At 37.7% G+C, this 14791-nt stretch overlaps 3 protein-coding genes across 3 annotated transcripts; all 3 read left to right on the forward strand.

The window, feature by feature from the left end:
- The first annotated feature begins 1789 nt into the window (after positions 1–1789).
- Positions 1790–6413, forward strand: LOC149049893 (beta-1,3-galactosyltransferase 1-like). The gene has a single exon (XM_089195517.1). It carries the CDS (start codon positions 4969–4971, stop codon positions 6025–6027), a length of 1059 nt encoding a protein of 352 aa, XP_089051643.1. The 5' UTR covers positions 1790–4968; the 3' UTR covers positions 6028–6413.
- Positions 6414–9052: 2639 nt separating this feature from the next.
- Positions 9053–11103, forward strand: LOC113668286 (beta-1,3-galactosyltransferase 1). The gene has a single exon (XM_089195525.1). It carries the CDS (start codon positions 9053–9055, stop codon positions 10055–10057), a length of 1005 nt encoding a protein of 334 aa, XP_089051651.1. The 3' UTR covers positions 10058–11103.
- Positions 11104–11600: 497 nt separating this feature from the next.
- LOC149049894 (solute carrier family 25 member 44-like) lies at positions 11601–14309 on the forward strand. Its single transcript, XM_089195526.1, has 2 exons — positions 11601–12431; positions 13288–14309. The coding sequence occupies exons 1-2, from the start codon at positions 11727–11729 to the stop codon at positions 13468–13470; spliced, it is 888 nt and encodes a 295-aa protein (XP_089051652.1). The 5' UTR covers positions 11601–11726; the 3' UTR covers positions 13471–14309.
- Positions 14310–14791: the final 482 nt, after the last annotated feature.

Here is a 14791-nt window from a genome sequence, read left to right on the forward strand (position 1 = left end):
CCTGGGTTGGGTTGGGTGGATTTTAGTGTTGTAATGCGCACTCGATCATATTATCGCATGTTAGACTGCGCAATATAAGAAATAAACATTATTATTATTATTATTATAAGTAGACAACCTCGCGAGTTCCTCAAAGGTTATTGGGTTTAAGAATTTAAGCAGCTGAGCTCCGTGCAGTTATCAGAGAACTTGACCGTTTCCCTCCCAAGATCTCAGAATGAATTTTTTTTTAGAATTTTGCTTATATCAGACGATATCCTTATTGGATATTAATAACTTATTTCACGGTTGCTGAGCGCGTACAATTTTTGTGTTTTTTTTTTTTTTATTTAAAAAAAAAAAACATTTGTTAGCGTACAGAGAATGGTATGTTGCACGCACCAATCAGAGCGTTTAGGGTATGTATCTCGCTCCGATCAGAGTGTAGTTTTCGTTCTTTGGTTTGAGAGGTGTTCAAATGGGGGATTCGGAGAGAGCGGTTTGTAAAATGGAATCAACTTTTAGAATGAGAAATGTTGGCTTTTCTTTGTTTTTAACGTGTATTTCATCGCGCTTTATGAGAAATGCGATACTACTGGACAGATGAAAGATATCATTGCAACTCATGCTGTGAAAATGGTGGAGTTTTGTGCACTGTAGCACGATCATCGTTATTGTTCCTTCACGACGAGAGTGTGTGGAAAAATTGTGAATCAAATATTGCTTGAGATGTTGCTGAATTGCACTAAACATTTTGATTCGAGCAGTTCTTTAACGGCAAGCTGTGTTGCAAGATGCATGATTTGTTGAGTGTGCCGATTATATTTTTCTGGATTGGTTTGCTTGGTGCTATCTCCAGGTGAATGTCTGATTGAAATTAACTATGGACGATTTTGTGTATGTTTTCGAGGACTGGAGAAAGTGATCTTGTGGAGTCGTTTGTGTTTGGCCAAGGACGATTTCAGATACCATCGTTAGTATGTTTATTTGATTTTGTTATCCGGAATGAATGATTTACGGAGGTAAGTTAATATGATGTGATCTGCAAACGTCGAAAGTATATCAAGTCGAAGGAACAGTTTTGGTCTCGATCCGCGTTTTTGTCAACAAAATAAACAAATACCACTTAAAAAGATGATAATACGGACCACGGACAAAGCTGTCCATTGTCCATTGTTTGTTGAATATTGCGCGTGTGAAGTAAAGAGTGACATCTCATTTACATCTACATCTACTTTTATTACGTTGGTAAAATCTTTACAGACATCACACCAACCAACTCGCACGCAAAGTGAGAAGACTATATGAAGGCTTGAAATTATATTACGATCGATTTTCATCAAGAAATGGGCTAGGAATATTCCACAATAGTGCAAATACTCGTGAAAGCTGATCGCGGTAAAGCGATTGCGTTACGCTAGGCAAGTTGTAAGATGATATGTTATCAGAAGCCAGACGAAAAAACTCTTTAGATTCTCAGTCTGTATTTTGTACCCAGTCTGCAGTCTGCAGTCTACATTTTGTACCTAGTCTACGTTTTGTATCCGGTCTGCTGTCTACATTTTGTACTGACAGGTATCCGTGGCACCAATACAGTTTATTTTTGATTACAGTTATTCGCACAACACACCCAATCTACCACAAAATAATAAAGGGGTAAGTTTCTAAAGAAACTGTGGTGCTGCGTCGGTGGGAGAGTATAGCAGGTAATTTAGTGTTAACAACTGGGTTGAAAACGTAAATTAGCCACCGTAAAGGGTAAAAAAGCTGACGTTTCGAGCGTTAGCCCTTCGCTCTGACGAAGGGCTAACGCTCGAAACGTCAGCTTTTTTACCCTTTACGGTGGCTAATTTACGTTTTCAACCCAGTTGTTAACACTAAATTACCTGCTACCACAAAATACCCTGTGTGTGAGTTAATTCGACATTTTCGTTCTTATCCGCGTTAATACTCTTCTTTCCTTTTGTAAGAAGTTAGACATCACTTACAATGTTTAAAGTAATCCACCCACCCCCCAAAAAATAACTCTGGCATGCATAGCATGCCTTTGTTTGTTTCCCAGTGGAAATGTATGTTTTTTGTCATTATTTTCTCTATCCTGGAACTGAATGCATAATGTAGTATGGGGCTGTGCGGAAGTTTTACCCTAATTTATTATATACATATCATAAGCGAACAGAGCTCAAAGATAAACATCTTTATTTTCTTTCAAAAGAAAACGCGCGGTCAAGCCGCCTCACAGTTCAAGAGTTGCAATGAAATGGCTTCCTTGTAAAATGCTTTACATTTAAATTATCAAGCAAAAATTTAAATGCCTTTAAAAGGCAGAACTAGGTAGAATAAAATGAGACATCCTGAGAATATGTCGAAATAGTTCTACGAACCGTTATAGAGAACTCGCTGAGAAACTTGTTCAACTCTTGAGGAGTCAAAACGTCCATTTGTCTCGTCTCGCCTTTCAAAACAAGAAATTCGTGGAACAGAGCAACATCGTGTTTGGTCTTTTTGTTGATGTTTTCATTTTCCTGTCCGTCTATTAACTCTTCTAGTGATGAATCAAGGCTCTGAAAACGGTTAGTCTGATCTGAAGTCATCTTTCTAAAGAAAAATGGGCCTAAGCACTTGGAAATGTGCTATTTGTCAGTTACGAGGAGCGGCGAGCGAGTGAGCGACACGGTTTTGTTCACTTGTGAAAATAATGATAGAGCCAATCAGAGCGTCGATACGTCGTTTTTCATTGGTGGAAAAAATTCGTACGACCAATCAGCTGGCTTCTCTAGTGCAAAGAGACTATTTACATCTCGATGCTTTTTGGCGCGTAAATCTCGGTAAGTATATAATGATTTTCGTTATTTTCATTACCGATCTGCCTGATAGTGTTTTGATATTATAGGGAGAAATTATTTCTTGGTCATTTTTGGGAGTTAAAGGGTTAAGTATTGACATGTTTGAGACGCGCACAGTGACCGGAAGGAGAGTGGAATTGTGGCATTAACAATTTGGCTGGAATGTAATTATTTAAGCTTCAGGGAAAAGGACTCTGAATTTGGCGGGAACGTTAAAAAGGAAGTGGTCTTCAAAGGCATCCGGTCGTTTCGTACCCTTGGTTGTCTCAAACCCAAATGCAGCCGGTTCGTACCTAAGTTTAAGTCGGCTCGTACCCAAGATTAAATCGGTTTGCACCCAATCCGCTGATCGATTCGAGCCCAAACTGCCGACGGATTTGTTTATTTATTCGAAATACCTCACGCACGAGCGCGTGAACAGATGTTAAGCGTCGCACACGAGAAGTTAGCAGAGACAAGCGATTAAGATACAAGCAAAAACTCTGTTGTGTACACTTAACAAAAACAAGTGAATTGTCGCCTAGCGCAATGTAAGTGTGATGTTTTCAAAAGAAAAGTCTATTCATACTTGTGACATTTTTAAAATGACAGCTCTTGTTAGTGTGATATTTTTTTCCAACTGTTAACATGGAAAACACACTATTAATTTGAGTACGAAACGACCGAGCTGAGAACGAAACGACCGGTAACTTCTTCAAATGAGTAAAATTTTAGACAGCGAGCGCCGCCATTTTTGCGCCTTGTCTTTGACACAACAGACTCCGATAACAACCAGGTTGTTCTCGAACCTTATCAATTAGAATCTAAGTCCATGCTTAAAGTTGAAATAGAAAAGCCGATTACTAAGACTGTAATATTCTACTTCCCGCTATTTACATTTGAGTCGAATTATAAACATAATACGCATGCGGCCAGGTTACTCGATCAGTTATGATTAAAAATGGTGACGTCCTTGTCCTCGTGACGTTCGCAACGAGCGAGGTTCAAGTGCGGCTTCTGAGATAAAAGAAGTGGCACACGGTCCTTTGACGAATTTTTAGCACATTACAAGACTATTTTCGAACGGTTAGGTTACTCTTCCCTTTTCAGTCTTAAAACGCGATCAGAGACATAGTTTTACATTTACTGTCTTTTAACAGCTTCAAAGGTGTTGATAAAATCATTTCTCCTAGATCATACTAGCTTATTCTGCTTTAAAAAGTGTTTCATCTTTGACGACGACTATCTGTGACAAGAGTTGAAATTATTGACGGAACTTTAGGGGCACAACATCAGTTTATCTAGACGCGCCCCCCTCCTCTCTTTCCTATATACAATGTGACTTAATTTAAGTGGTGTAATTTTGTCTTGAAAGTCTTCTTTCCTTGAAAAAATTTCATAGTTTTTACTTAATTTTTCACCTTGTATCTAATTCTGGATATCACTTGCAAAGGTTTGGAGAAAAATAAACAAAAAAAATTTATGCGAAATGTTAAAAAAAGTGCGCGAGGTGTTGCCTACGCCCGTAGCCTGGGATTTCGGTTGGAGTCAAGCAATGTCAGGTATCTCACAATAACTAACTAAAAAGAGACAAAGACTGGTATAAAATTGGAAGTTGAGAAATCTAAAGAAGAAATTCTGAGCCCCTTTCACGTTCTTGCTGCCATTCAGAAACGTCACTCAAAATATCATATTCTATGTAAACACATTTGCCATGTCCTCTTAAGCTTTGTCAAAAATTAATGTATTTGACACATGGTCGAGAACCTGTTTGTTTGCATCTTATGGAACGCTGAAGTTCGTTTTCAGACAGAGATGAGATATATCAGCAGGAAAAACAACAAAATTTATATCAGAAATTCCAAATTTCTGATCGGCAGGGGCAGTTCTAGCGAACACATTTTATATCTTGAGATGTCATTCATGTACTCACCAATCACATGCAACCACAAAGAATCGTGGTAAACAAACCACTGGTCTCTGGTCAGTCAATAAAGCATTAGGTGCTTTTACCCATTGGATCACCCGTTAATAGGGTCTGATGGGTAATCAGCAAGTAAATTTGAGAGTTTCTTTTGGAATTAGTTCGATTCAATAACAGAGTAGCGACTAGGAGAAATCAACTTTATAGTAATCAACTGAGCACGCGGGTTATTGCACTTCGATGGAACTTACAGGGTGTGCGGAGACGTTGTTTAGAGGCTTAAAACGATTATCTTCATTGGCGATTCGTACCTTGAGGAAGTGTATTCCTCTTGTCCTCATTTGCCTGTTGCTTCTGGTAGTCTGGACCTTATGGATGACACTGAACAATATCAACGATAAGGTGATTCTTATGGCTTCGTCTTCAGTGTACAGCGAGCCTGAAACAACTGCCTCAAAAAGGGAAGAGACAATTAACTCATTAGACCAAGAGGTCTATTCTCAAAATCAAAATCTTCGCACAAAATTGCTTACCAACGCGACCTGTCCACTGGACCCTCTACTTTTTCTTATTTTGGTGTCGTCGAATGTCGGGAATTTTGATAGGCGTCAGCTGATACGGAAAACTTGGGGTACTGATCACTCGATCAAAACCAAATGGAAAACAGTTTTTCTTTTAGGGAAGAACAACAATGAAAGAGTATTGGAAAACGCTACCGTAGAATCCGGAGTATACGGCGATATCGTGCAAGGAGATTATCAAGAACACTTTTGGAACATGAGTTACAAAGTTGCGATGGGATTCGAATGGGCGGTCAAATATTGCACCTTTTATTACGTTCTTAAAGCAGATGACGATGTATTTGTGAATACTCTCGGTCTGGTGGATTTTCTAATCAAACAAACAACGCCAATGAGTAAATTATACACCGGTCATATCATGGTCGGCAGTCCTGTTTTGAGAAATGGAAGATATGGAGTTACCCTCGAAGAATATAACGAAACCCTTTATAAGCCATATTGTAGCGGAGGAGGTTATATCTTATCCCGCGACGTGGTGGAAACGTTTTCATCGTATTATGACGTGTTAAAGCCTCTTAAAATTGACGATGCATACATTGGTATACTGGCAGAAAAAGCTGGAATTAAAGTGATTCATAATAAAGAGTTTCGTATGTACGCAGACAAATGTGAATACAGGGAAGCTACTTTAGTGCAGCATCCAGCGCGAGGAGACTGCGCGTTAATGCTTTACCACAGAATGATAAGCTGGAAAAGCAAGATGTACCGAAATGGCTAGGGCGATCCATTGACTATCTTTTTGTCAATGCTCTATGGTAATAATTGAAAAAATGTCTTCAAGACCATACGATTTTCTTTACATGTTAAATGCAATCAAGTCGTAATGATAAAAAGTATACTTTCTCTGTCCATGTTGAATTTTGTAGCATGGAATAAAAAGCAGAGCAAAGTGTGGATTCTCCTGGACAATTTTCAGTCTTCAAGAGGTAATTAACTGTTGATAAGTTTATAATGTCTTACTGTCGTCGATTGTTTGGGCTCCCGTGGGAAGCTACTTGATTGTCTTTAATTCTATGAAAATTGTGATGAAAAGTCCACAAAAGTAGTGCTTACCATACTAGTAGTAATGAAACCAAAACAGAAATAAATTGATAAATAACTTGGTTCCGATTTCCTCCATTTCATCGGGTTCAGTCTTTAATGCTCCCTTAAAGAGAGTAGTGCAGGCTCGTTTCCGAACAGCGGCTGCCAAATAAAATCGACAATGTACCCATAATTTCCCTGTAACTAGACGCATAGCTGCGTGAACTCGGGCTTTCAATATCGCACATCTGGAGTTATCTCTAGGGGACTGCCATATTGCCATTGTTGCTGTCGTCACGCAATTTCGTCATTGCCGGTCATGAATAAGTCTACTTGTGTTTATTTTTGTCTGCTGGAGTGTAATGAATGTTGTTATGGTACTAGACAACGATCAAAATAATATATTACCATATAGGAGTAGGTTCCTACGGATGTTAAAGGTTGAAATTAAATAACTTTTCAATGCCCACATTACCTTTACAATAGATAGCAACTGCAGTACATCCTATTGTCAATACAAAATTGTTGAAATTTTGGGATATAAGTGATTGAAAGAATCTATCTAAGGAGGTACAGTACTGTGTCCTTCTATTGTAGCTTCTCGATAAATAGTACCAGTGTAGCTTTCACTGTATTGAAGTTCATAGTCAGTCTCTAACACATTTAAAAGTGTGGGTAATTCTGTCTGCATTAAAAATAATTGTCTACAACCGATTTCCAATATTCATTATTGACACGAGATCATCAGCAGAATTGATTCCTTGTTTGTTATTGTAAATCAAAGAGTATAAAACTCATTGTAACACGTGAATTTTGTCTAAATACCAACTCATTCGCTTGGCTATATGGTGCCGTTATTGTTTTGCTAGGGTCGATGTACATTGGAGTAGGACCAGGGTTTTTCTCGATATCTGAACTCAGTTGAAATTTACAATAGTTTGATACGTGTGTCTGACTCTTATTAAGACACATGGGTCTATTACAAGAGAACAATGATAAATACCGACTTGCTCTACACTTCAATTTAATTATCCTTTGATATACCCTCACAGAACAATTCAACAAATAATTCTTCTCCTGTTGTGTCACTTTATTTAATCTTACCCTCTTCGTATTGAGCTTACAAACCATACGCTCAAGGGTTCATTCTACGCATGCGCTGTAGTTGAACTGCGTTTTGTGACTGGCGCAAAAAAAAAAAACAAAAAAAAAAAACCAAGCCGAATATATACCTCGGGCGTTTCCTGAGTATTACACAAATCAAACTTAGCAAAGCATACAGATCAAAAGTTTACATCGGGCTATTATGTTGCGACATGAAGTAAGTAATGATCACAATAATGGCTTGTAGTGCAACAGTTTCAAATTTAGAGGTATACACTTTTTTTGTCTCCTTACGAGGGTGGGACAGGAAAAAAATCAAGGGAATTTGACTCTTTTTGACCTGACTAATTCTCCATACGGTTGTCTTCACGTTACCAATGGTACTGACGAGGAGAAATTTGTTTGCATAGCCTTCGAGAATTTTTACAGAGGTGCCTCCCTCATTCCAAAGCCTTGCTGGAGAAAGCACTTAAACGGAACTCATTCCAATTCAACGAACAAAAGTTCTTGCAAAAGCATGGAACCATCATGGTACCCTCCTAATACGGTTCCCAATGAGCCAAATCAGGATCAGATTCTTGATCGCTTCGCAAAGTTAGAGTCAAGATTCGTTTCCCTTATCGTGTTTGTAATAAATCGGCTGTTTGATTTGTAAATGACAAAGATAAATAAAATCGACATATCAAAGGCTTGTCGGTTGTGGGCATATTAACGGGGTGAAATTAGAACAGATTATGTAGAAAGTATTCTATTCTTTGGGACCTTGAAATGTGGCTGTTGGCCGTACTAACCGGTGACTCCATCAACGAGACTTTTTTTTTACAAGAATATGTATAGCCGTTTTCCCGGGCCATGAAATAGTGGCTGTGTTACCGAGGTGACCGTAAGGCGTCGTTTCATTGTACTCAGTTTAGTTAGCATGCAAAATGCTGGCTCTTGTAAATGATCTCACTTCAGGCGGAAAGCTCATATTCTCCATATGGATTTTAAATTTAAAGAACATGTTGGACTTCGGTCTTTTAAAGAGATCCGCCCCTGGCGGTTCAGCTAAGGAGTTACGTGGCTGAGGCGCGATTAGTTATTAAACGAAGAGACGCCCGTCTCTGCGTAAACCATTTCAATTTTTTTCCTGTCATGCTCTTATTTTATGTTTTTATCATACATTTTCATACAGTGTAACCTATACTATCATCGTATTATTTAATTATCACTATTATTAAAATTACCGTCAGTTTTATTCTCATTATTATCTATTTATGGAGAGATTTTGTTTTACAAATCGTCCTTATGGCTATAATCATTGTTATCAATCAATTGCTCTTCAATTGTAATAAAAGAATAAATAAATTTAACAAGAAAGATGGTAATTTTTGTCCCATTACAATCAGATGTACGCAAATTTAAATAAAACAAAGTGTGAGCTCCCTTAAGTCCCTTGGGAAAACGGAACATAGAGACTCAAAAGACAAGAAATGCAACTTGCGTTACTCATCACCAACGTCACGCTACCTGATATCGAGTTCTGTTTTAAAAAATGTAAGACATTCTAAGACGTAGCCCATTTAGGTTAATTCTTCTGAACTTTTGCTAACCACGGAACATTGCTGGTAGCGGCTATGCGACTCGTTATTCGCTACGTGAGGAAATCAATTCCACTGTTTCTGACCTGCATTGCTTTTCTGTTCACAGTACGAATTTGGCGAGTATGGAACGACATCAATTTAAACGTCAATTTACAAGTAACTCTTTCTCCGGATGAGCTGTCGAAAACGCACTCAATAGAATCAAGCATTCAATTGGATGCGTTGGCAACTCATGCTGTAACCACATTCAATGATCAACTCCATACTCATCGCACTAGACTATTGAGCACGGCAATTTGCCCCAACTCGCTGTTTCTTCTTATTTTGGTGTCCACGAACGTTGGGAATTTTGACAGGCGCCATCTAATTCGCAAGACATGGGGCGCCGAATACTCGATCAAAACCAAGTGGAAAACCGTTTTCCTTCTGGGGAAGAACGACAAACACGATGAAATGGGCAAAGTGAGGAAGGAGTCCGAAATATACGGCGATATGGTTCAAGCAGATTATCATGAACATTTCTGGAACATGAGTTATAAAGTTGCCATGGGTTTTGAATGGTCTCTTAAATATTGCACTTTTGACTATCTTCTTAAGTCCGACGATGACGTGTTTGTGAACACTTTCGGTTTGATGGATTTTCTAAGCAAATATACGACACCGAAGAAAAAGTTTTATACCGGGAATCTTATGGCTGGAAGTGTTGTTTTGCGAAATGGCAGATATGGTGTCGCACCCGAGGAATACAATGAAACCATTTATAAGCCCTATTGTAGTGGTGGAGGTTATATTTTGTCACGCGACGTGGTGGAAAAGTTTCTTTCGTATTTTGACGTTTTTAAACCGCTCAAGATCGATGATGCTTACATTGGTATTTTGGCAAATAAAGCTGGCGTAAAGGTGACTCATAATAAGGAATTTCGTATGTATGAGAACCGTTGTGAATACAAGGAAACCACTTTAGTGCAGCATCCGGCGAGAGGAGATTGCGCGTTGAAGCTTTACAATAAAATGATCGAAGGTATATTGAATAATTAATGTTGGATTAGAATTCAAGGTGAATGTAGGGAATTAATCTTAATAACAATATAAGGAAATTTATTCTGTATATTTAAAAAAATTAAAGCTCATTTGAAGGCAGGTAATTAAAACACGTAAAAAATGGTGAATTTTTTTAACAATTAGCAACCTTCAGAGGTGTGTTTTGTTTAATGGGAGAAGGACTTAAGGATGGAAATCACAATTTTCATTGAAACAGCTTCTGCAAGACAAGATTTAAAGTGGTCAAGATTATTGTATAATGTAGAGCTTATGATTTTGCAGGCAATCAACAGCTTATTATGAGCATTATCAACTATTATAGAATTATATTTTTTTCACACATTTACAAAATTTAACTCTATTCATATTTATAGCTTAACTTTTTCCAAGCATTTAATTAGAAGATACAATAAAAAGGGGAGTAAAGAAAGGTAGAGATCTGTGGACATGTGAAAATTATTTCCTACCCAGATTTCCATGATTTTTGCTGTTTTTACTATTCTAATTTCTCCACTCATCAGGCATCTGGCATAGGCTATGTGACTAAGATAGGCTATACGACTAAGAGAAGTGTGAATGATCCAGAACTGGTCTGTGCCTATTATGTTATAATTAATTAACTGAGTAAGAACTCTGCTGGTTGCTCAGTCATCATTATAACTCAAATGTGACCAGTTGTGACAGGGTTTATTTCAGAAATATTTCAGGTTTTCATAGCTTTCTGGATCAGAAAGTAACTTTCTTTGAGCAGCCCATGTTAACAAAACAGAAGTTGTTAATCAAATAGATTTGTACACTGTTTGGTAATTTTAACATTTTTTAGTTACACTTTATTTTTACATAGATTTTATTACGAGAATTGTCTTTTTTAAGTAAAAGACATCAGAGAGAGGGTAGAACATTAATTTTCTTCAACATCACAAACAATAATTTGCAAGACAGATTCAGGAGTGATTTAACAGTAACTGTTTCTTTATGTAAATTGTGGTGCATGCAAATTATACAGGAATATTAGATTTACAAAGTGAATCTGTTCATAAGAAGGAAAGACTATTGTTATCACTAGTGACTAACATTACAACAACCTAAGCTGAAGTCATCATCACTCCCCTAAGGTTGTTGAAACCTCCACCTCCAACACTAACAACAGTTCTTCCTTGGACAACCCTCACCAACAGATTATGGAAAATGTTCCTTCTATTGATTTCCATGTGATCTCTGATTGGGATATATTAGGAATAACAATACAAGTCAGTCTACAGTAGCACTATTTATTAGAAAAACATACGAAGACACCTAAAGGACAAAGGATATGTATAAAATCCTAGACAGCCAAAATCAAGTCTTAAACGGTTTTGTCCATAATGTAAATGATACGGCATCTATACCTAAACTTGCACTTTCAGGATTTACTGTTAAAATGGGGTCTGATTTCTAACCTCATATCTTAAGATTGACACAGTTTTGAAAATCAACACATCTTTTGTTGCTTGGTTGTTGTTTGACGTGTTTTGCTATCAAGACCGGGAGGCGCGGATACTATTGTTTGGCCAGGCTACTGAGTATACAACATGGCGACGAGTTTGCAGGGTCGCTCATCGTCCATGTAATATTTTTATCTCTCTAGAAATGGAAGTGAGGAGATTTAGGAATTATTATTGTCACCATGCCAGAAAAAGTGAAAATAATAGAATGGCATCAGTTGGAAAAGAAAAAGTATTTTCTTTTTATGAACGTGTACATGTTAACTACAAATGCTGTGCTATTTCCGGTCGAGTTAGTGAAAACTCGACTCCAACTCCAGCGGACCAAAGCTCTTTACAAAAACACGCTGGATGTCGTTTACAAGACTGTGAAAAACGAGGGATTTTTAGGACTTTACAAAGGATTCCCGGTAAGTCAGTTCGGCGTTCTCACTGGACATATCTACGCTTCAAGCTACGAAATTTCAAGAGAACAATTCTCCACGCTGCAAAATGCAGCCCGCGGATTTTTAGCTGGAGGTCTCGCTGCTGCGTTAGAACAAACCTTTATAAATCCAGTAGATGTTATATGCCAGCGAATGATGGTCGAAGGGCAAGGAGAAAGAAATAAGCAGCGCGTTACCTTGAGATCTGTCGTGATTGTAAAGCGAGTATTGAAAGAGCATGGAGTTTTTGGCTTTTATCGTGGGTTTACGGCGTCTTTGATGGTCGAGGGGCTCTGGAGTGCCACTTGGTGGGCCTCTTATGGGTTCTACTTAGATATGATTGGGAAAATGGTTCCTGATGGAACGTCACATCTCGTTATCAAGGGTCTGTCCGGGATGCTAGCTGGAATTAGCTCTGCTGTGGTGGGTAATCCCATTGACGTCATTAGGGTCAGACTACAGGTGAGTTATGGGCTTGAGTCTTATTGAAGTGGAAAATGTTAGTCTCATCAACCTTTCTTCGTCCCATGTCAATGGAGCTAATGTGTGTTTAAGTTAGGTAGCTTCATTCAGTGAAACCCAGTCAACCAACATGACAATTTTGAAAGTTTTGACATATACCTTATTATTCTGACTGTTGAAGACCTAAAAGTTTAGACTTGATCATGGTTCAGATACTGCTAAAGAAGGAGCTATAGGAGAATTGACAAATGCAAACTTGAAAAGATCATTGGTTATATTTGGGACTTGTACTTGTTTTGGCAGACTTAGCACCAACAAGATAATTTGGGTTTATTAACTGAGTTGATAATGTGAATTAGCCACCATTAAGAGTTTCAAAGCTGACGTTTGGAGCAGTATCCCTTCAATATTTGCTCTGATGAAGGGTTAGCACTTGAAACACCTGCTTTGAAACTCTCTTAGGTGACCAATTTACATTATCGACTCGGTTGATAATACCAAAATTATCTTATGATACTCCCCCACCAACATAGCACCACAGTTTTTTTTTAGAAACTTACTCCCTTTGTTCATTTTGCACTAACTTACTTTTCTTCAATTCAAAACTCTCAGAAGCAAAAGAATGAAATAAAACAAAACGAAATATCTGTGAGCCAACTGATTCATAATATTTTCCAAAATGCCCACTGATGTTAGTCAGTGACTGAATGATCTTGTTATCTTTTTTATCCATTTTGGGAAAATCAGGTTTGAAAAATTATAGACATCACTGAAAATTTCCTCAAATGAAGGGAATAGGTATCTTAGTATTCAACCTCTTTTTCTGTCAGATAAATGTACTTACAACTTCTTTCAGGTGGAAGGAAGAAAGTCTATTTTGAGAACTCTGCATGATCTGCTCAAGAATGAAGGAGCTCTGGCTTTAACAAAGGGAATGTTTGCTAGTGCCGTTTCTGAGATGCCCTGTAGTGCTATTACAATAATTGGGTATGAAATGGTCAAGAAACTAAGCTTGAAGGAGAATTCTGTCATTGAATAATAGTGAAATAATATCTCTATATCATTAACATTTTGTTGGGCATTGTGATGCATTTTGCAGGCTAAAATGGAGAGTTTGGTGTACTAAAACACTTGCATGCTGGTATGATTGTTCAGACTGGTTTTTTGTCTTTTTTTTTCAGTCCTTATTTTCCCAATGCCTTTAATATGATAATAATAGTAATAAAACCAAAACATTCTGGGTATGAATAGGTGTTGGCCCTTTCCAGAACTCATTTTAACCCTCACTTAACAGCTGTGACTAATGTGACTCTGAGTTGGGCCCAATACATATTTATGCCCACGAACATGAACTGTATGGCTGAATAGTGAGTATTTGTATTTTTAATGGTAAATGTAGTGTGCAAGTTTGAACAAGGGGCTCAACCTTTAAATGGATTAAACCCAGGAGTAAGAGTTAATTATGTAATCTGATTATGTGGGTGAGAGACTTAAGGACTGTTGTCAGTTGCAGTAACTAATGCTTTGAGAAATTGGAGTGGATGTCAAATACATCAAAGTCAACAAGTCATCAAACATTATTCACCACAGCACTACTAGCCTTAGTCTATTTTGGGACAAATTTCACCCAATTGATCAGACTGCACTATCAAGGAGCAAATCAAAGAAATGTATAAAACAGATGGCAAAAGTCTTGTTTGCCCTTAGAATTTTTAACCCCTGCCTGCCAGGTGGACAATGCTGCTCTTCATGCATCAGAAACAGGAGCTTCAACTTTTGCCTGTTAAAAGATGATGATATTGTAACCTAGCCATTTCACAGATTTGTACCAGGACTACAAGTGAAGAATCTTTTAGAATAAATGATAACATGTAATAATTTTTGTGTGGCTCTATATTTTAATTGATCCAAAATTCCATCCAAGGAAAAGTCAAGGTTTCACTTGATTCCTTTATTGTTGATGATATAAAGGTTATTTTATGATATAAAGGTGTTACTAAGAACTTATGGACTAAATGATAAGATCATGGGTAGCTTAATAATTACAATAACAAACTCAATCCACCACTCCACTCCCCAAATGGGGCAGTTTAGGGCCAACTTAGAGAAAGAAAGAAATATTTTGGATAAATAATTTGGTGATAAATTTCAACTTGGGGGAGGCAGATCAGATGAATATTTTTAAAGGGAAACCAAGAAGTTGAAGTGAGGGCAACCAAGAACAACTGTATATTCAAGGGGTGTAGCTAAGGGAAGATCTGGGTGCGCACATATCCTCCCTCAGTGATATATATATTTTTCAATTTTTAACAACATACAACATGATTGAGGCGGTAAAAAAGCTTGAACAAGAGGATTCT

The sequence above is a fragment of the Pocillopora damicornis genome, chromosome 2 (assembly GCF_964200805.1).
Source record: "Pocillopora damicornis chromosome 2, jaPocDami1.2, whole genome shotgun sequence".
NCBI classification, from domain to species: Eukaryota; Metazoa; Cnidaria; class Anthozoa; order Scleractinia; family Pocilloporidae; genus Pocillopora; species Pocillopora damicornis.